A 21,039-nucleotide genomic window follows, 5' to 3' on the forward strand; every position below is an offset into this window, starting at 1 on the left:
CAAAAAAACACAAAAAGAAATTAGCAAAACGCAAAGGCTATGCGCAAAATGCGCCGAAGAAATCAAACAACCTAAACATAAGGAATTTATGAAGTGCTCTATATGTAAGCTCTCGCTACATTTGAATTGCACTAATGTTACACTGTCGCGCTTCCGTCTCATGTCCCTTCAGTCTAAGGATGACTGGAAATGCAGCCGTTGTTTGGGATCAGCGTTGACAGATTATTTACTGCCGCTACCATCGACATCTAAAACAGTATTAAAAGAAACTCAAATTGTAGGATCAATTACTAAATCCCAAGAAAAATGTCAACCGAATACAGACAAAGAACCTCAATGTACACCGAATAGAATTATAGACAACATAACTCGACGCAAAAAAAAAGTAGACCAGCGTAGTCTATCCTCCTTGCATACATCAAAGAGCTCATTGGATGAATCTGTGGACTCGATTCTTAATAATAGTACCCAAAGTATGCCAAACGCTACAGAAGCGTCACAAATAGCAGAACTTAAGGACACTATCGACATACTTAAAATACAACTCGAAAGCGCACATGAGGAAATAACTAATTTAAATGTTGATGTAACACGATTAACAAAAAATCAAATCGATTTGGAGCGACAAATTGCTACCCTAAAAACTTTACTCAGCGACAAAACGCCAAGTCGCAGATCTACTCCGAAAAACAAAATTAAAGCTTCGAACACTTGGATAACACCGAAAAACTCAACTACGACATCTCCAACATCGGACAGTAACCCCCTAAATAAAATTAGAAAGACATTGACGATGTGTAACTCTTCACCAGTAACTCAAAACCATGAGCAACCCCTGCACAAGGCCACGATGACAGATGAACAATATTTGGACAAGGCCAACACTCTCAACACGACGCAGGTGAAGACTAGTACGATACCCTTGCCTTCAGCTCTACCAAGACTCATAGAAAACGGGAAACATGACTCAATACCTAATATTGTCATTGTCGGCACCCAGCAATGCGTTGGTCTCGCTTCAGCTTTAACGCGTTCAAGAGCGACAAACAATTACGTAAAATATAGAATTACAGCTATCACAAAACCATATGCTCTAAGCGCTGAAATAACGAAGAACTGTCAGGCGGCGGAGTTAAAACCAGAAGACAAAATTGTGATATGCATTGGTGAAAATGATCACAATATGCAATATACTCTATCTCACCTGCGAATTATACTTAGAAAGTTTGCTAGCTTTACAGTGCTAATATTAAGTGTTCAAAAAACTGTACATGTAAATACAATTAAATTGAATTTCGCGATTGAAAAATTATGCAATGAATATAAAAATAGTCACTTTATTAATTGTTCGTATAATAAACTTTTTAAAATGTGTGACTCAATTAACTATCAGATAGATTGTATTGACTACAGCAACAAATATTTAAACTTAAGTGAACTTAAAAAATTGATAGTGCGTAATGAACCAAGCCAAAATAAAACTAGTAAAACAAAATTAGCTCAGTTAAAAAAAGGCACTATTCCATATTATTTTGCACGTGCTAACTCGGAAAAACTTGCGGAAACTGTGGAAAAGACTCCTTTACAATATTCCACGGAAATTAATCGGACAAAAAAGGGAACAATAACATATTACTTCCCAGTAGTGAAAAAGAGTGAGTTTTTTCGAGCCTAAAGATTCAATTGCTGCCGATTTTTTAGTTTTCCACCAGAATATAGCTAGTATATTAGCCAAGCAGGATATACTACAACTAACATTAAATGAACTAAAACAAAAAAACTACGTTCCGAACATCATATGTCTAACGGAGACATTTCTAAAACCTGGTTACGAAAAATACGTAAATCTCTACAATTATGAGATGGTAGCTGGATTTTGTAGAGAGAAACAAAGAGGGGGAACATGTATTTTAGCTAAAAATGGTCTAAATTACAGAGAAATAGCATTTCCAAAGAATCTGGCCGCGGAAAAAGTATTTGAGGTTTGCGGAATAGAATTGCCACAACAAAAGCTTGTTATTATCTGCCTTTACAGAACTCCGTCATCTAACCCAAAAATATTTTTAGATAAATTGGATTTATTGCTTCATGAGTTACAAAATATATATAAGACAAATATGCATATGGTAATAACCGGCGACTTTAATATAAACACACTGAAAAAAAGCTCTACGGTAACAGAATTACAAGATCTCACAAAAAATTACAATCTGACCTTACATATTAAGGTACCTACTCGCAAGTCCTCATGCATAGACCACTTTCTTAGTAATATCCCTAATGCCAAGGCAACCGTTCTTCCACTTTATCTGTCCGATCATGATACGGCACAACTATTGAGCTTTCCTATTAACATGGCAGAACCGAAACCTGCTACCTTTTATATCTATAAGAGAGACTACAGCGTAGACAACTTAATAAAATTCAAATATTGTTTGCAGAATCTTTCTTGGTCAGAGATCTACGAAGAAACCAATTTAAACAAGGCATTCAATAACTTCCACGAATTATTGTGTCTCTTCTACAATCTTTGTTTCCCTAAGATACGAATAATAAATAATATCAATAAATTTAAACAAAACTGGATAACTAAGGGTTTAAAAGTGAGCTGCAAAACCAAACGTAAAATACGATACAAGTATTATAGGGATAAAAATGATACACATAAGACTATGTACACCAAATATTCGAATTTACTAAAACGGTGTATTAACAACTCTAAAAGGAATGCGAACATAAAATTTATTAAAAAGAGCTCTAATAAGTGTAGAGCATCATGGTTAGTAATAAAGAACCAAATATCTAGCTCAAATCCACCAGTAACAATAGAACGTATCATGCATAACGACACAATAGTCTCAGATCCAGTGGAAATCGCCACTGCCTTTAATGATTATTATGTAGAGTCTACGCACAAATCACAAAATCCTCAGCCCATAAACAGTAGCAATAATAATATTAGAAGCAACTCCATGTTTTTGAAACCAGTGTCGGAAACAGAACTTAAAAACGTAGTGATGTCTCTAAAAAACACTAAATCAGAAGGCTATGATGGAATCAGTACAAGCATAATAAAGTCTTGCATTAGCGAAATCGTGGCCATCTTAACACACTTAGTAAATCTATCGTTTCTGTCTGGAACCTTCCCTGAAGCTCTTAAAAAGTCGGTAATTAAACCTCTATTTAAGAAAGGTAAAAAAGACGATATAGGTAATTACCGCCCAATAACATTAATACCTATACTATCAAAAGTCTTTGAGAAATGCATGCATAAGAGATTGCTTGATTTCTGTACAAAATACAGTATTATAAAAAAAGAGCAATTTGGCTTCCAAAAAAACAAATCAACAACTTTAGCCATTTTTTCGATACTGAAGCTAATATTGACTAGTCTTAGCAGTAATTATTGGACCACAGGGCTATTTTTCGATTTATCTAAAGCCTTTGATTTCGTCTCTCATAGTCTATTATTAGCAAAACTCGAAAAACTCGGTATTCGAGGGCCGGCTCTCCAATGGATATCATCATATTTGGAAAACAGATTTCAATGCGTCCAAATTACAAGAAAAAGTGAAACTAATGAGATGACTAACTACTCATCTGGATTTAGATGCAATACGTACGGAGTCCCACAAGGAAGTGTTTTAGGCCCAATACTATTTTTACTTTACATTAATGACATCACGGACATATCAAACCACAGTTGTATTTTATTTGCTGACGATATATCTATGATTGTAACGTCCAACAAAGATAATTATACAGTTAATGACCACGAACAAGATGTTAATAACACGATCAGTAAAGTAAAAGATTGGCTTTATTCGAATAACTTAAAAATTAACCTAGGCAAATCTAAATTTATGAATTTTAATAAATCAATGAATCCGAATTTGAATATTAATCTGAATATTTCAGGCATAGAGAATGTTACGCAAACTAAATTCCTAGGAGTAATTCTCGACGAGAATTTGGACTGGAAGGCACAATTGGAGAACGTTGCTAACCGGATAAATAAATATGTGTTTGCACTCAAACAACTCGGTAGAGTTACTGATACCAAAACGGCAATATCCTGCTATCATGCATACGTAGAGTCCGTTTTACGTTATGGCTTAATAATATGGGGCAATAGCACCGATTTAAATAGAGCCTTTATTGCACAAAAAAAATGCATTCGTGCAATACACGGGATGCGACCAGGTGAATCATGCAGACCACTTTTTAAAAGGCTTGGTTTGTTACCTCTTCCGTCTCTTTATATTTATGAAATATGCATGTTTGTTCATAAGCACAAAGATTTATTTAAAAAAGCCTGTGACAGCCATCCACGCTCTTGCCGCAATCCGGATAGACTACTTCCTGATGAACATCCGAGACTAGCGAAACATAAAAAAAGCTGCACGATTATGTGTCTTAATATGTATAATGCATTACCTAATGATATGAAGACATTAAATATTATAGCATTCAAGCGACAATTGCATCAATGGCTAAATAACTACAATTTTTATAGCACAAATGAATTCTTGGACATGAAATTTAATTAATTAGACTTGACCTGTATAACATTAATAATTAATTATATATAAATAGAGACATTATTTTAATATGTTTTGCATGATAGTTTTTAAGTCTTGTACATATTTTGCATACCATTTATGGTTAAACATAAAACCTACCACCTATCGCATGAACACCGATGTACCTGGTAATGTTTATTGCAAATAAAAGATTCTTATTCTTATTCTTATTCTTCTCTACCAGTCAACCGTAGGGTCAAACAGAGACAAATGTTGGTGCAGGAGATACATAATTTATAAAGAGAAACACCTTTACTTTCAGCCCCCTATCTTGACCGTCACCGAGATAATGTCATAAACGTCATTTTATGGATAAAATTTTCAGTCGTTTTTCTCCTGAACTATATAAGGTAGAGCAATCAAACCAAATCATAGCTACAAAGAATGAGTAGGAGTATAACTCAGATTTTTTTTAAATATTTAATTCCCTGAAAAAATAATGATTAATTTTTTTTAAGTATGGTGCACTAATTATATTGAATATATTTTTCACATGGTAGTAGCTAATACTATTTGCAGTTTATGTGATTTTTTCCATAGGTGTACCTTTACAACCACTTGTTGAAAAGAGCTGTCAAAAAAATCTCTGACATTTTAATAGCTCACGAGGCTTCATGACACATCTCTCTTGTTCATAGGAAATCAGTCTATAAATAAATAATGAAGGTATTACTTACCCCTCATGCTCCAAGAAGAGCGCTTTAAGAGCTCCTCGTGACCAGTATGACATGGCGTATGACAGGAGCTTCATTGACAGAGGGTTGACTCGTAGGAAATTGCCACAGAACACGACCTGTAAATAAGTTTTTGGCAAAAATTTCATTTTTGGTACAAGCTTTTATCGCTGACTGTACTTTTCTTTCCACATGCAATTAATACTCATCGAGACAATTCGAAAAACCCTAAACACAATTACGTTTCGTTGTTTTATCACAGAGTTCCTATGGCCACTTTCTGTCTCCATCATCAGATCAGCTCGATGGTACCATAATATTGCATTGCCATGCGATTTGTACATGCATGCAAAATTTCAGCTCAATCGGAAACCGGGAAGTGGATCAAATTTAACTTGCAAGATTTGATTACTCATAGACAGACAAAGGTCAGGTGAAACTAAATAAAAGCTTGTACTAAAAATGTCAATTTTACTAAAAAATCAATAACTATTACTTATGAAAGAAGAAGAATATAAATGATCGCATTAGATTCATAATTGTTACATATTTGCCGTAACTTATTTTTAAAATGTGTTTTTCAATTAAAAGACACATCAACATTGTTAACCTAATTTCTAATGCTAAAAAAACGAACTATAGTGTAGTTCTACAAAATGTACAACGGCCGAGCTTGCTGCGAGGCCGTCAACAGAGATGATACTTAATGTCTTACCCGTTCAACATTCTGATTGCTGGCACACAGCCTCGCTATGGAGCCGATGTTGTTGGTGGATTCTACAGTCTTTGAAGTAAGGAGTAACCCTTGACGGCCGATCATGCCGCGAGGCCGTCAACAGAGACGATTCTTAATGACTTACTCATTCAACATTCTGATTGCTGGCACACAGCCTCGCGATGGAGCCGATGTTGTTGGTGGATTCTACAGTCTTGGAAGTAAGGAGTAATCCTTGCCGGCCGATCATGCTGCGAGGTCGTCATCATAGAGGATTCTTAATGACTTACCCGTTCAACATTTTGATTGCTGGCACACAGCCTCGCTATGGAGCCGATGTTGTTGGTGATGGTGACGAGCGTGGCCCGCGCGAGGTCCTCCCGAGACACCTTGGCTCTCCGGTCCGCTGAGCACATCTGACCGAAACTGGAAACGATTATTAACATAATTTTGAATAAAATTAAAATCTATGAAAAAAACCAGAATGCCTATTTTTCAGTAGAAACGATCGGAAAATTTGAAAAATTTTGGCACGAAAAATCGATTCTCCAAACGTTAGGATTTCGCACCTTTTTCTACTGATAAATTTGTTTTTAGTAACTAGTTTAGTCAACCCTTTTTTCCACGGCTCATGGGAGCCTGGGGTCCGCTTGACAACTAATCCCAAGAATTAACGTAGGCACTAGTTTTTACGATAGCAACGTGTTTAAATACGACAAAATAAACCTTTAATATAATATCTGTTCACTTTCCGCGTAAAAGTTGAAGCTAAAGATTTTTGCTTTCACCTACTGAAGGTTAAAGAGACCTAATAGGAGGTACTCCTTTTATTAGGCAGTCGTATAATATAAAATAACTGTAGGTCTCATCTGCTACCAACAAAGTCCCGTCCGCAGTAAAATACTACGGAGGCCTTATTGGACTACTTAATGTGGGAAATCATGTAAAAATAACTTTAGGCCTCACCTGCTAGCAACAAGGTCTCCGGAGAGGCCGAACCGCGCGTAATCCCCGCCGTAAATGTCCCTGATGAGCTTGTCGACCGTAGTGTTGTCACCGGAGGCCGCCAGCGTTATGGCCTCCTCGTAGCTGCTGCAGCCGGTTAGCAGGCAACAGAGGCCGAGGAATGTGCCGCCGCCGAGACTGGAATATGAGACAGTTTTGTAAGAGTCGTGCGATAAATACAACAATGTGGTATTATTTTCAACGCCATGCGATCTGTGTTTCTACTAGACATGTGTAAGTAATGCTCGTAATATCACAAATGAGATATCTCTCGAACACGTAATATGCCATTAATCGTCACTCCGAGAAATCAGCCATTACTTCAAACATTACGCATCACGCGAGCCGAGCGCCGAGCGCGCGACCACGCGAGCGCCAACGACCGGCCGAAGCGCGCGAAATGGATTCAATTCCACATAGGTTGACGCGCCGATATGAATGGTCAGTTAAAGTCTACTCACAGAGCGCGTAATGTGTAATGCCACTTGTGATAGTGTCATGTTTGTTCGCCATGCCATGATTGCTTTGTTATCTCACTCGCACTCGATCTCAGCGCTCGGTCGCTCTCGCTCTGCGATGCTTTCGGCTATCTTCGGAATAATTCGGATCGGTCCGCTCGGCCGATCGCCGCTGTGCGTTTAAGTAGTCGCAAATTTCACTAATATTCTTACGAATAAGATTTTCTGCATCTGCAATAGATTTAAAACTCTAATGCGTCCGCGTAGAGTTTAAAATGTTTTCTTATAAGAAGAGAAGGACGCGGCTAAATCGAGTAATTTGTTTGAGATTTTGAAGTTCACGAAAACAAAACCGTTTTTTATTATTGTTGTGAAATGTTTGGTTGACTTTCGTGGTTCGCGGCGCTAAGTACGACTTATTACTTGTTTATCCCGTAATTTTATTGTGGATTAGTGCATATGAGTGTAGAAATTTGATTTGTGTATATACTGTATATAGGCTGTTTATTTATTTATTTATTATATCGTAATTGAGGAGATAACTGTAATGTGGCCATCTCGCGCGCGCCCGCGCGCTGTTTCACGTCCGGGTCATGTTTCGAGTGATGAGTGATGTGATATCTCAGTGTACCATTACGTGTTCGGAAAAGTGATGTGATATAGCATCACTTTTCGAAGCACTGTTTCGCGCATGTCTAGTTTCTACGGATGGTATTACACCACTGTCCAATATCTAGTCTGGTAAATTAATTAGTATTAATTCCAACGCCACCTATGAACTGTCTCTGGAACTACGTACCTTTATTGGATGCGTAACATATCGATTATCAATAAGCTATTCGATAAAGCAGCGGTTCTCAAACATTTTTAGTGACGGAACCCTTTCGGCAAGCGAAATATCTGACGGAACCCCAAATTTAAAATTTTCGTTCATCACTGTGGACCTGATATACCTAGAGAAGGAGCGGGTTTTTTTCTTACTATTACAAGTATATTTTCGCGGAACCCCAACAGTGGCTTGGCGGAACCCTAGGGTTCCGCGGAACAAACTTTGAGAATGGCTGCGATAAAGTATAAAAAGGGTCAGTTAGATGGCGTTGTTAACATACCTGGTGCCGCTGACTCTGTAGAAGTCGTTAGGACCATTCACCACGAGTATAGACACGCCACTCCCGATGTTCACGAGTAGGAACGGGTACGGATTGGAGAAGTCGAACGGCTGCCGTTCGTAAAGACTCAGGGCTGCCTCCAAGTATGGCGGCTGAAAAAAATATTAGACTTCGATTATTGAATTAATATTTAGTAGATCAAAATATAACGACATTAAGACTTCTTATAACGAAATGAAAAGCATACTTTTTTGTATAGAGCCCCCGACTCGATTATAATGAATACATTATAAAACACTTTAGTGAACTATAATGAATTTATCAAACCAACACTTTAGTGAACTGCAATGAGTTCATTATACTACACTTCAGTGAACTAAAATGAATAACTGACCGTGTTACTAGTGTTGTGGTGCAGTAGTTCCGAGCCCGGCGGCGCCCAGTAGTAGCACTCGGCATGAATGAATGAATGCCACGCGTCGACGAACAGCAGCCCGGCGATCAGCGCGTCCAGCTCGTCCAGTTTCTGAAGGAGCATGTTCAAATAGGACTGACCGTGTTACTAGTGTTGTGGTGCAGCAGTTCCGAGCCCGGCGGCGCCCAGTAGTAGCACTCGGCCGAATGCCACGCGTCGACGAACAGCAGCCCGGCGATCAGCGCGTCCAGCTCGTCCAGTTTCTGAAGGAGCATGTTCAAATATGACTGACCGTGTTACTAGTGTTGTGGTGCAGCAGTTCCGAGCCCGGCGGCGCCCAGTAGTAGCACTCGGCCGAATGCCACGCGTCGACGAACAGCAGCCCGGCGATCAGCGCGTCCAGCTCGTCCAATTTCTGAAGATGCATGTTCACTTCCTGAAATCATTTAAACCTTTAACATCTTGATAGATGATTTATGCAGCGTCTCTAAGCGAGGAACAACGTCTCTCGTGGCTGTGTAAGCCAATGCGGGACCGGCATAGGTCTACGATGGACCCTCCGACTGTCGAAAGTAACCCCTCGCGCCTGCGCTTACGCCCATACGCGCAGGCTTATAATCTGTTACTTCCCGTGTTGTTTTCCTCACCGCGGAAATGATATTAGTTTAATTATCACTTTTTTAACCTAGCAATTTAGTGTTAATATAACTGAGAGACAGACTGATTCTACCTACGGTAACTATATATAGTACCTATGCATTTTCTCTAATGATTTTTAATCCTAATCTGTTAAACAAAAGCCATTGTTTCTTTTATGACGCCCAAGCGTCCAACTTTGGCGCGTGGCAAAGCAAGAATGCCGTTTAAAAGGCAACTGTATAGTGATAGTATTAAGGTGTAGACCTTGATGAAGTTCTCCTCGAACTTGTAGGCGCCGCCGCCCGTGGCGTAGATGGTGTTGACGAGCGCGGCCATGCCCTTGGAGCGCGCCAGCTGCAGGAACGCGCCCACCTCCGTGGTGGGGAAGCGGATGAAGTGGAGCGTGCCGCGGCGGCCGCGGATCGTCACGTTGTCCATCTGAAACCATTTAACATTTAACGTTTCAAAAAGGGTATCAATAATTTAGGATTCTGTACCCAAAGGGTAAAAACGGGACCCTATTACTATAGTTCGTTTTTTTTCGCATTAGAAATAAGGTAAACAATCTTGATGTGTCTTTTAATTGAAAAACACATTTTAAAAATAAATAAATCATTAATCTAATACGATTATTTATATTCTTCTGCTTTCATAAGTAATAGTTTTTGATTTTTAAAAAGCGTTTTTCAATTAAGACATGTCAAGATCACTTACCTTCTTGCAAGTTCTTTCTAATGCTAAAAAAAACGAACTATAAGACACTATCCGTCTGTGTGTCACCAGGCTGTATCTCATGAACCGTGATCGTGACAGCTAGACAGTTGAAATTTTCACAGATGATGTATTTCTGTTGCCGCTATAACAAATACTAAAAACATAATAAAATAAATATTTATGTGGGGCTCCCAAAACAACAAACGTGATATTTTGCCGTTTTTTGCGTAAAAGGCCTAGTTTACCCTCTGGATTGGAAGGTTAGATGGCAGTCTCTTTCGTAAAAAGTAGTGCTTACGTCAATTTTTGGGATTAGTTGTCAAGCGGACCCTAGGCTCCCATGAGCCGTGACAAAACCGGGTCAACGCGAGGAAATGATGATTAACTGCCCCCATTATCTATACTCTGTATCTTTAGGTATTTACATAAAAGTAAACAAACAATTTGTACATTTTCGGATTATAACATTTATTAGTTAAGGGGCTACCCGAGGTTTTCATCGATTTTTGACAAGTTTTGAATCGTATCTTCTTTATTTGCACTACAGATAGAATTATAAGACAGACGGTTATCGGTTCTTCAATCTTTTATCTCCGGTTTTGTCCACCGGATTTTGAAAAAAATGAATACCTATTTTTTTATGAATTTTTTAAACATTGTCTAAAAAAACACTTTTTTCGTATCTAGTTTGCAGTGAAGGATCTTACATGTACGAAATCTACATATTTGGGTTCGTCTTTGAAGTCTCAAAAATCGTATCCAAGGTTTTAATTTTAAACTAATTAACAAAAAGTTATGGCCAGAAAACCAACTAAAATTGTTCAACTTTGATGCCACTATACACAAACTAAATATGGGATACTATATTGCTTAAAGCCGTTGTTGTTAATATGATAAGCTACAAAAAACATTAGAAAACTAAGGGATTCAGATCGAAGGTCATTGGCGTGGGGGAGCCCCTTAACCAACCAAATACAAAACCGCCTGGATCGGTCACTGACCTGACTTTAGCCTACATAATCATAATCATAATCATTTATTCGATGCAATCCATGTTGTTTATAAAGGTGTTTAAGTTTCATTCAGTACAGCATGGACCCTACTAGGGCGTGGCAACATATTATACGTAAAAAAAGTAAGATATTTAAACATTCATACATTATATAACTATTTATAATTTGTCAAGCTATTTCCGTCAGTAGAGAAAAGCGGTAAATTTGGAAAAATGTAGGCGCGAGGAGTTCGCATCCCAAAAAAGGTTTAAATTTCTTGCCTTTTTCTACTGACAAACTTGTTTGACTGTCTATATTTATTATTTTAGGTAATTAAACTAATTAAATAGGTCACAATATGCTATAGTCCATGTTATTACACATGACTTACTTTACTATTCAATTGTCCATAAACTCTTGCAAAGTGTATGGGCATTTGGTTAAAAGGTAAGTCTTGAGCTTATTTACAAAGCTATTATATTTATTTTCATTTTTTATATACTGAGGGATGTGGTTATATATTCGAATGGACATTGAGTAAGGGCCTTTGTTGAAGAAATGTAGGTTAGCGGGAACTGCTTGTACAAGTTATTTGATCATGTAATGTTTTCATCTACCCTCGAGAGGAAGAAGAAGAAAGTATAAGAATATAACCTGTAAATGAACGTCCCTTCGTCCCGTGTTGCCATACGCGGAGTTCCTCGTAAGGTACCGCCTGATGTTCTTGAGGACCTCTGTTTCCTTGTCCAGCTCCCGCCGGTTGGTCTCCCTTGGCTCGAAGTAGACCAGTTTGGTCAGGGTGCCGCCGATGTCCATACCGAACCAGGGCATGGCTGAAAAGAGATGGATTACGTGAGCGTTTCTATTATTTTTGCATTTTTATTTATTGTGACTAGAGATGCAACGGATAGTTGTTTGGCCGGATACCGGATATTCGGCCTGACCATCGGCCGGATATCCGGTATCCGGCCGCCGAATAGTCTGCCAGCGGCAAGTGCAAGTCAGTGGAATGATTAAATTGTTTTAAAACATGGACTAGGAATCCTCTAGACCGAGTTTAGAGCAATTATTTCATGCAACCGATGATGCCAAAAGTGCGGAGGTGCGCGGGACGAGGTGAGCGAAGTCCCGTGCCGTGATTGGTCTGTTCAAAGACACGGACGTCACACAAAGACACTTTCGACTCGAACATGGAGTAAAATTACCGTATGCGTGGCAGAGGGGGTAGTGCGACTATGCTCAGTCTAGGATGTCTTGTCTGTGTTTTAAAATAATAAACAAGTACGATAATGACCGTGTCTGTTTCTTAAATCCAATTTGTTTACTCCGAAATCAAGCAATGTTACTATCCGGTAGCCGGCCGGATAGTAGGTCACTCTCCGGTATCCGGCCGGATAGTAAATCGGGCAGGATACTTACGTGGCGCATTGTTGTCGGGCGGCGTGGGCGGCGTCGGGTCCGCCATCTTGGTGCAGTTCGATTTGCTGTGGCTCATCGGGTAGGGCGAGCGGCGTCGCTTGCACAACGTGGTTCTGTCGGTACACGAGAGATGGCGTTAAAAAGAAGTTTAAAATAAACTAAGAGCCGCCACACACGGACTGCTCGAGCAGTAACCCTATGATCAACACACACGGACTGCTTTTGCAGCTTGACCGCATGATGAAATTTCACCGCGCATCCTACCGCCCGAAGCAGTTGCAATTGCTTGAGTGGTTCGTGTATTGCGAATGACGATTTTGTATTGCAACTGCAGATCACCCAACGGCGACCGCTTGAAGCTGTTGGCACTGACTACTCAAAGCAGTCCGTGTATGGCGGCTCTAAGGGTTCGAGCGCATCTTTAAACGCGGTTTTCGCGGTAGCCGCTCTGATATCAGGCTGTCAGGACTTACTTAAAGATAGAGCGGGGATAGTCCGCGAGCGGCGCCCGGCGCGGCGGGCACGCCGCCAGGCAGCCCTCACAGCGATGCAGGCGCATCTGAAAAAAAAAACGTTTATAAGTCATAGAGCTTGTCAATATCGACATCACTATTTCAGTCACTAATCGTCCACTGTGTGGCCGTGGGATCCTCTCTCGTATAGGGCTATACAGCCACGAACGCAAGTGTCGTAACCAGGATGCTGCTTAAAACATCTGACACAGATGATAAAGGCCTATTATTATATCGTCCACTGGTAGTCTGTGCGGAAAGAGAAGCAGGGCTGCCAGATCGTATAATAGGCTACGAAATTCGTATAATGAAATTATTTTCGTATACATGTCGTATAGTTGGTCTATCGGTATAATTGGATACGAAAAAAACATCGATGTTAAACTACTGTCAATGCTTCAAAAAACAGTGTGCCAATACTGTTATACGATTTAATGGAACGGCAACTACTTAAATACACGTCAACGCGGGCTATAACCGCGAAAATCCAAGTGCGCAAATTGCGGGCATCTTTCTCTGTCACTCTTATTACGCTGTCATTGGAGTAAAAGAGAAAGATTCCCGCAATTTGGGGGCTTACCGCAAAAACCGAAATTCACCAGTTATTAAAAAATCGATTTAAAATAAATTTTCTTTTTGTACTCGTATAATGCAATCGAATTTCGTATAATTGCGGGCACAGGATCGCATAATCAAGATTTATGTACTGGCAGCCCTGAAGAGAAGAGTCGTGGAATGTAAGGGGTCCAATACATTCCACGACTCTTCTCTTGCCGAACACTCTAAGCAAAAGCAGTGTTGCCAACTTGGCATAAATTATGCCAGATGTGGCATATTTTCACTCGCTTTGGCACCAAAATTTACCATTCAGCATCTGGCATATTTTTTAGCATAATTTAGTCTAAGCCAAGTTTGCACCAACTTGGCAGCAACAATATGCGCCATCGCCTTATATGGTTCATATTTTTAATGAATTTCGACTTTTGTGGACGGATGGTCGTCGACGGACTATATAAAGTTGGTCAAGCAGATCTTGTCAGAAGAAAAAGGCGGCAAATTTGAAAAATGTATGTGTTTTAAGTGTCTAATTTCAAGTGACAATTTAGCATTTTTTTAGAGTATTTCAAATAAAATTGTCAGAACTTGGGCTAATCTAGACATTAGTCTAACATTTTTTCAAAATCCGAGTTGGCAACACTAGGCAAAAGCATAGAGGTCTCTCTTCGAGTACGCCCCTTGTCCTGGACTCCCTAAGGACTGGTCCTGAGATAAATCTTAAGTGAGGTAGAACAAGACGACTTTTTGCAGCGATTGAGTAGTGATGCAGCCGTGATATAGGATCGATAAAGTCGCGATGTTGTCGCTAGTCATATGTTATACAAATATACAGGGTGGCTAAAAAATAACTGCATTCCCGTTGCCAGGGAGGTTTTCGGATTATACTGAGCAAACTATAATATGGGACCAACCCCGAAATCGCAAAATTTTCAATCATTTTGCTTAGTGAGACACAATGATAGGTGAAATCTAAGGCAAAAAAGAAATGAATTGGTTAAGAAAGACCCCTGAATAATTATTTAATCTATCTCTATTTTTAATTTTTTGCCCTTAAAATAATCGTAATTGTCCTAAGGTGCCTTTTTAATAAACGGCTACCCAATGAACATGACAATTGATAATGAATGTCTAACGCTTTTCGCAAAGATAACTAAACTTGTTTTGACGTAACACAGTACAAAGTCGAGCCAGCGACCGACCTTGATCAGCTGGCCTGTTTAAATAACCTCAAATAATACGCAAAAGGTAAAACCTGATTAGCAATAATGTCAGCGCACCACTCTGACGTCACGGCTTCAATTAAAAAATCAAATATGTGTCGCTTAACCTCAAAGTCGGGTAAATCCTTCGACCCTCTCAGCAAATAAGTGAATTGCAAAAAAAATTACGTACCTAATTAAGCGCAGTTAAGAAGCTGTGATTAGCCTTAACTTAATTGATTCATTTGTGTTACGAAAATTAACTATGTAAATTGTATTGTATTGTACTTATTCGTACACATATACCTCTATAGCATAAGCTAAGTAAACTAACACACTTTCATCCATCGAACTTAAATAGAAATGGCTTAACTATCGTAACACAATGGAATCAATTAACTTTAGACTAATTACAGGTGCTTAACTATGTACATTTTTTTGCAATTCACTCAAATATCTACCCCTATTACCTTTTCTTAATAGGTACCAAAATCGCATAATCTGACAGATGGATTTAGCCGAGTTTGCAGTTAAGCGACTCATATGTAGCGAATGTAAACATTAGTTACATTCTAGTTCTACAGCTTCACAAGCAGATTTGTATTAGTCCATAATTTGTAGATTTGTAGACGTTAGGTAAAAGAGTATAATTACCAATAATAGTACACTAGTGCCATAATTAGCACATTACGTGATTATGTCGAAAAACGGGCCATAATCATGTAGGTACTGTAAAACGTTGTACATACGTACTCGTAAATATATTCGAAGTTAAGCAATTCGTAATTATTAAAAAGAATCTAAAAACAATAGATTTAGTATATTTGTTTGAGTTTTGAGCTAATCTCTGTATGTAAATTGTTTGAATATTAAATTCAAGGTTAATTCATAATCACTCGTATTTAGTAATGATTTATGAAACACGAGAAATTATTGTGTAATTATACCCAATACCTAATGTAAGTACGTAAAAAATTATAGAAATAATCTTCAGATTATTTGGCAATCATTAAAATATATAAATACACTCGACAACAGAAGTGGCTAAAATAAACAAACGAAAACAAGATTCAATTTGATTGTTTTTTTTTTTTATTATGAATGGGCTTACTCATGGCCACAGACTAGCCGAGGCGTAGACGTGGCCTACGATGGAGCGAGCTCGCCCAGAAGGTGCCTGTTCACTCTTGATTTGAAGGTTGCCGGGTTATAAGAACACGGAAATATAGACGCCGGCAAGGAATTCCATTCCTTGGCAGTGCGCATAAGGAAAGTAGAAGCAAAGCGCTTCGTGCGAATTGGTGGAATATCTACCAAGTAAGGATGGAAACCGGCCGTGCGTCTAAAAGTCCGATGGTAGAATGGGGACGGTGGAATAAGCTCGTGTAGCTCTTGGGCACACTCCCCGAAGTGCAACCTGTAGAATACCGACATAATCACTCGTTGTCATTGTTTTTGAGAAAAAATGTGGAAGAAAATCTAAATAGTTACCTTTTGTTGTTCTTCCTTATTCGTTTTCATTATACAAAAAATTATAAAACACTCGCTACTAATACATACATTTAATTTACACTTCTAACTCCCTGTTACAAAACTTAAACACTACAATAGTCATATTTTTGTAAGTAATACTTCTAGAAAAATAGAAATTGGATAGAAAAATAGTAATATCTTTTTATAATTAAAATTATAAATCAGTTTCGTTTTATATATTTATTTCGAGTAAAAAAGTCATTACACACAAAAATAAAATCGATAGCATACAAATATTATTATACACGTGCTGTTAGGTATACACGTCTTTTGGAAAAAGAATATAATTCAAGACTGATATAGGAACCAAGGCAAAGATAAGCGATAACATACTATCTCCGAGATTATATTTTGCAATCATAAATATATCCGTATTCATTAAAATATTGTTATTTTTTGTATGATGTCATTTTTTTTTGTTTACATAATATAATATACAGAGGTGCTACAATAACTGTACAAATATTAATTATTTACATTCGAGAGATCTAATAAAATAAGTTTATTCTAGATTTTTCTCCGATCGAATCGTTGTGCCGAAATTTCGTTAGTTCGAATGGTTTTTTTTCCAAAACCGATTATACTATCCGCAAACCAAACTGACGACCGAGGTTATATCACTATCTCTCTCCTTTTTGCAATAACGACGTAAGCGTGAATGAGAAGTTTTACGACCCCGGTCGTCAGTTTGGTTTGCGAATAGTATAGTTTTTTCGAACTTATTAGCATGATTAGTTATACACCCTTTTTGATCTCATCTCCAGTTAAAATACAAAAATATCTGGGTGACCGAGCTTTGCTCGGAAAACATATAAAAACTTAAAAAGCGCGTTTTCACAAAGATACGACCTAATTAGATCGATTTATCACCCCCGAAAACCCCCATATAGCAAATTTCATCGAAATCGAACTAGTCGCGTTTCCGAGATCCCCGAAATATATACACGGTGTAACATGAGGAAACCGAATAATTTTAACAGCGCATTCCTGATCATATTTAGAAACAAAAATGTGCTAGAAACTTTTTTGAAATTCGCCTAGTTTCAGAGATAATATTAATTTATATTGATATAGATGTCAAAAAGTGACAAGTAACACTTTGCAAAAAGTAGGTTTTACGAAAAAAAAATGTAAAAATCAATTTTAAGTGACAAGTTTACCAATAACATTTATATTTTATGTACAAATACATTAAAAAAAAAAACAAAACAAAAATAATTCTCTTTTTGGCGAAATTGACCTAAATTCATATTACATTTTTTCCTTCTTTTGACCTCAGAAATGCGTGGTTAAAATTATTCGGTTTCCTCATGTTACACCGTGTATAAATAAATAAACAAGAATTGCTCGTTTAAAGATATTAACTAGATACCTACATTATGTAGTGTTGAGGTTGAGTTGACAGCCAAGGATGCGTTCTTTCTTGCCTCACGGTGATGAAAGAAATGTAATGCCTATGCATAAGTCTTGGGCAAGAAAATCGCGAAGGCTACAGTGCTTTGTATGGATTATCCAATCAGTCTTGAAGACAACTAAAACGTTAATTTTTATATTTAGTCGAAATTAAAAAATGGTAGATGCAACTCGTGAATGTGCCATTGGTAGCTATAACATAACTAGGGTTGCCAACTTTTTTTTGGTGGAATATAGTATTTTCCAGAATAAGGCATCAAAAATATAGTACATGTCAAAAAAATTTAGTACTTTTAGATAAAATATTAAACATGAGTGTAATATACCAAAGACATATGTAACTTCGTATAAGATGAATAAAGTCTAAGAAAAAAACGTGCCTCGGAAATCAAGAAAAAGTCATTCTCGCGTAGATGGCGCACACACCTTTGGCCTATTCTCGGCTAGATGGCGTGACGACACCGTTTCATATTTAACAATTTTAACACATAGATATCAGTGAATGAACATGGGTCAAAATTAAATAAAAATAATAAAATTATTTATCCATATACCTACATTCATTTTTTGATAATTTTATACGTGTTTATTTTGAGTTATAGTCGTGTGTCGATAGATGGCAGTAAATTTACAGTGACTACAACATTTACTATGACAGGACCCCTCTATACCATCTATTCTTTTTGAATATACGTTTAATCGGAAATATAGTATTTTAGCGTACTATATATTTTTCCAAAAGTATATAGTACAGAGAGCCAAAATATAGTACAATACTATATAATATAGTACGGTTGGCAACCCTAAACATAACCGCTTATGCAGGCGTGGCTCACTCCGCGATTTCGTCGCTTTGCTACAGGTAGCTAAAAGTACATCCGTTCCACACCAATTGGTGGCTGTGGCTAGCCATAAGCCGCGCGTGGCGCTGTCGCCATCTTGCGGCCATTTCTGTCCTGATCGTAACAGACGCGTTTTGTTAGAGAGTGAGTCTTCTGTACCTAGTACTATTATTTATTCGGCTACCATGAGTTGATACTTGAGTTTACGTTGTCGCTAGTAGGGTTTGCACGACGGATCCGAAATGTATGGGAAGATCCGCGGATCCGGATCCAGATCCGGATAATTTCATACATTTCGGATCCGGATTGCAAACCCTAGTCGCTAGCGTAACTGTCAAATACCAACTCATGGTAGCCGTGCTTGTGATAGTTCCCGCCTAGTGAATACCGCACTTTTCATGATCTTAAATAACTTGAAACGAGATTATTTTCCGATTGTACACAACAACTGCACGTTTCCTTTACAGACAGCAAAAATACATATTGTTAGAAGATACAATGTGTTCTTACAAAAGTCGATTTACAAATCCGTTCTGGGCACCGTGAAATGTACGTAATATGTACCTAAATATAATACAACAAAGCTGTACAGTACAGTATGAACAAGTGGTAAATTTGACTCGATTGAACATATTTGACATCCTCATATAAAAGTATTTATTTTTTGTGTTATAAAATATTTCTTATTCTTATTTTTCAAACTCGAATGGCAGGATGACAGGTGTCTCTTCTTCTTCCTGGCGTTATCCCGGCATTTTGCCACGGCTCATGGGAGCCTGGGGTCCGCTTGACAACTAATCCCATGATTTGACGTAGGTACTAGTTTTTACGAAAGCGACTGCCATCTGAACTTCCAACCCAGAGGGGAAACTAGGCATTATTGGGACGTTCGGTTTCCTCACGATGTTTTCCTTCACCGAAAAGCGATTGGCAAATATCAAATGATATTTATTTCGTACATATGTTCCGAAAAACTCATTGGTACGAACCGGGGTTTGAACCCGCGACCTCCGGATTGAAAGTCGTACCAATGAGTTCATACCCCAGCTCGTACCAATGAGTTTTTCGGAACTTATGTACGAAATATCATTTGATATTTTCCAGTCGCTTTTCAGTGAAAGAAATCATCTTGAGGAAACCGGACTAATCCCAATAAGGCCTAGTTTCCCCTCTGGGTTGGAAGGTCAGATGGCAGTCGCTTTCGTAAAAACTAGTGCCTACGTCAAATCATGGGATTAGTTGTCAAGCGGACCCCAGGCTCCCATGAGCCGTGGCAAAATGCCGGGATAACGCCAGGAAGAAGAAGACATAAGTATGTATGTATTAGATGTAGGTATCATATCATGACTAATTTGATAGAGTTTTACCATGTTACATGCCAAAATAACTATGCCAACATATATTGCATTCATACAATTGTTGAACTGTCACTAACTGTCACGCAAATTTGGCAGTTGTATCATTACATAAGAACCAGGAAATCTTAAACGGATGTATTTATAGATTTCTATATACAGGTGATTTTTAATACCTACGTGATTATGCTAATAATAATCCGATAAATATTAGTCGCAATATTTCATGTAATTTATTCTTGAGGTAATTGGAGCGTATTTTATTATTAAGTACCTATCTCACAAAATAAAATATACATTATAGTACATTACTACTGAGGCCGGGACGAAAGGGGTCGCCGGCCGAAGACATATATACGGCCGAGCGAAGCGAGGCCGGATAGGTCTGAGCGCGGGCAACCCCATTTCCCGCCGAGGTATGTATAGTGCTTTTCTCAAACATGCAATGAAATAAATAAAATAAATAAAATAAAAAATCCACGAAACCCAAGTTTTATTTATAGAAAAAACTAAAAGTAAACTACACCCAAAATATAACCAACACGTACCTATATATCATTATCACGCGTATGTTTTACACGAGTCGTGTATTTTTACTACCTGTATATTTTATGTATCTTTGATTTTTTCGCCTTGTATCCGTCTGACTGTCGTTTTCGTCACATACGTTTACATAGTCTTTCATGTTGATATCATGTTTTACATACATCGTTGCTTTATGCATGGAGTAAATAAGTATAATTTCCACAGTGTTGACGAATTTGTAGTTACATTCATTTAAAATATGCCACAAAACTGTTTCTAATAAACTGTAAGCCATTTTTCTTAGTTTCTCAAATAATAAAATTGCCATAAGCAACCATATACATACTTCGTCTTTGACTTGGCGGCAGAGGCAGCAAGT

General features: G+C 38.0%; 1 protein-coding gene across 1 annotated transcript in view; it reads right to left on the reverse strand.

Annotated features, from left to right (window-relative positions):
• LOC134676315 (pantothenate kinase 3) overlaps nucleotides 1–21,039 on the reverse strand; it is a 58,631-nt gene that overhangs the window by 7,674 nt on the left and 29,918 nt on the right. The window contains exons 4-12 of the mRNA XM_063534691.1: nucleotides 13,197–13,282; nucleotides 12,724–12,836; nucleotides 11,959–12,137; nucleotides 9,863–10,036; nucleotides 9,252–9,395; nucleotides 8,545–8,696; nucleotides 6,939–7,115; nucleotides 6,263–6,398; nucleotides 5,261–5,376 (exon numbers count right to left, since the gene is read on the reverse strand). Coding sequence (XP_063390761.1) covers nucleotides 5,261–5,376; nucleotides 6,263–6,398; nucleotides 6,939–7,115; nucleotides 8,545–8,696; nucleotides 9,252–9,395; nucleotides 9,863–10,036; nucleotides 11,959–12,137; nucleotides 12,724–12,836; nucleotides 13,197–13,282 — 1,277 coding nt within the window. The remainder of the gene's footprint in view (nucleotides 1–5,260; nucleotides 5,377–6,262; nucleotides 6,399–6,938; nucleotides 7,116–8,544; nucleotides 8,697–9,251; nucleotides 9,396–9,862; nucleotides 10,037–11,958; nucleotides 12,138–12,723; nucleotides 12,837–13,196; nucleotides 13,283–21,039) is intronic.

The sequence above is a fragment of the Cydia fagiglandana genome, chromosome 24, assembly GCF_963556715.1.
Source record: "Cydia fagiglandana chromosome 24, ilCydFagi1.1, whole genome shotgun sequence".
Taxonomy (NCBI): Eukaryota; Metazoa; Arthropoda; class Insecta; order Lepidoptera; family Tortricidae; genus Cydia; species Cydia fagiglandana.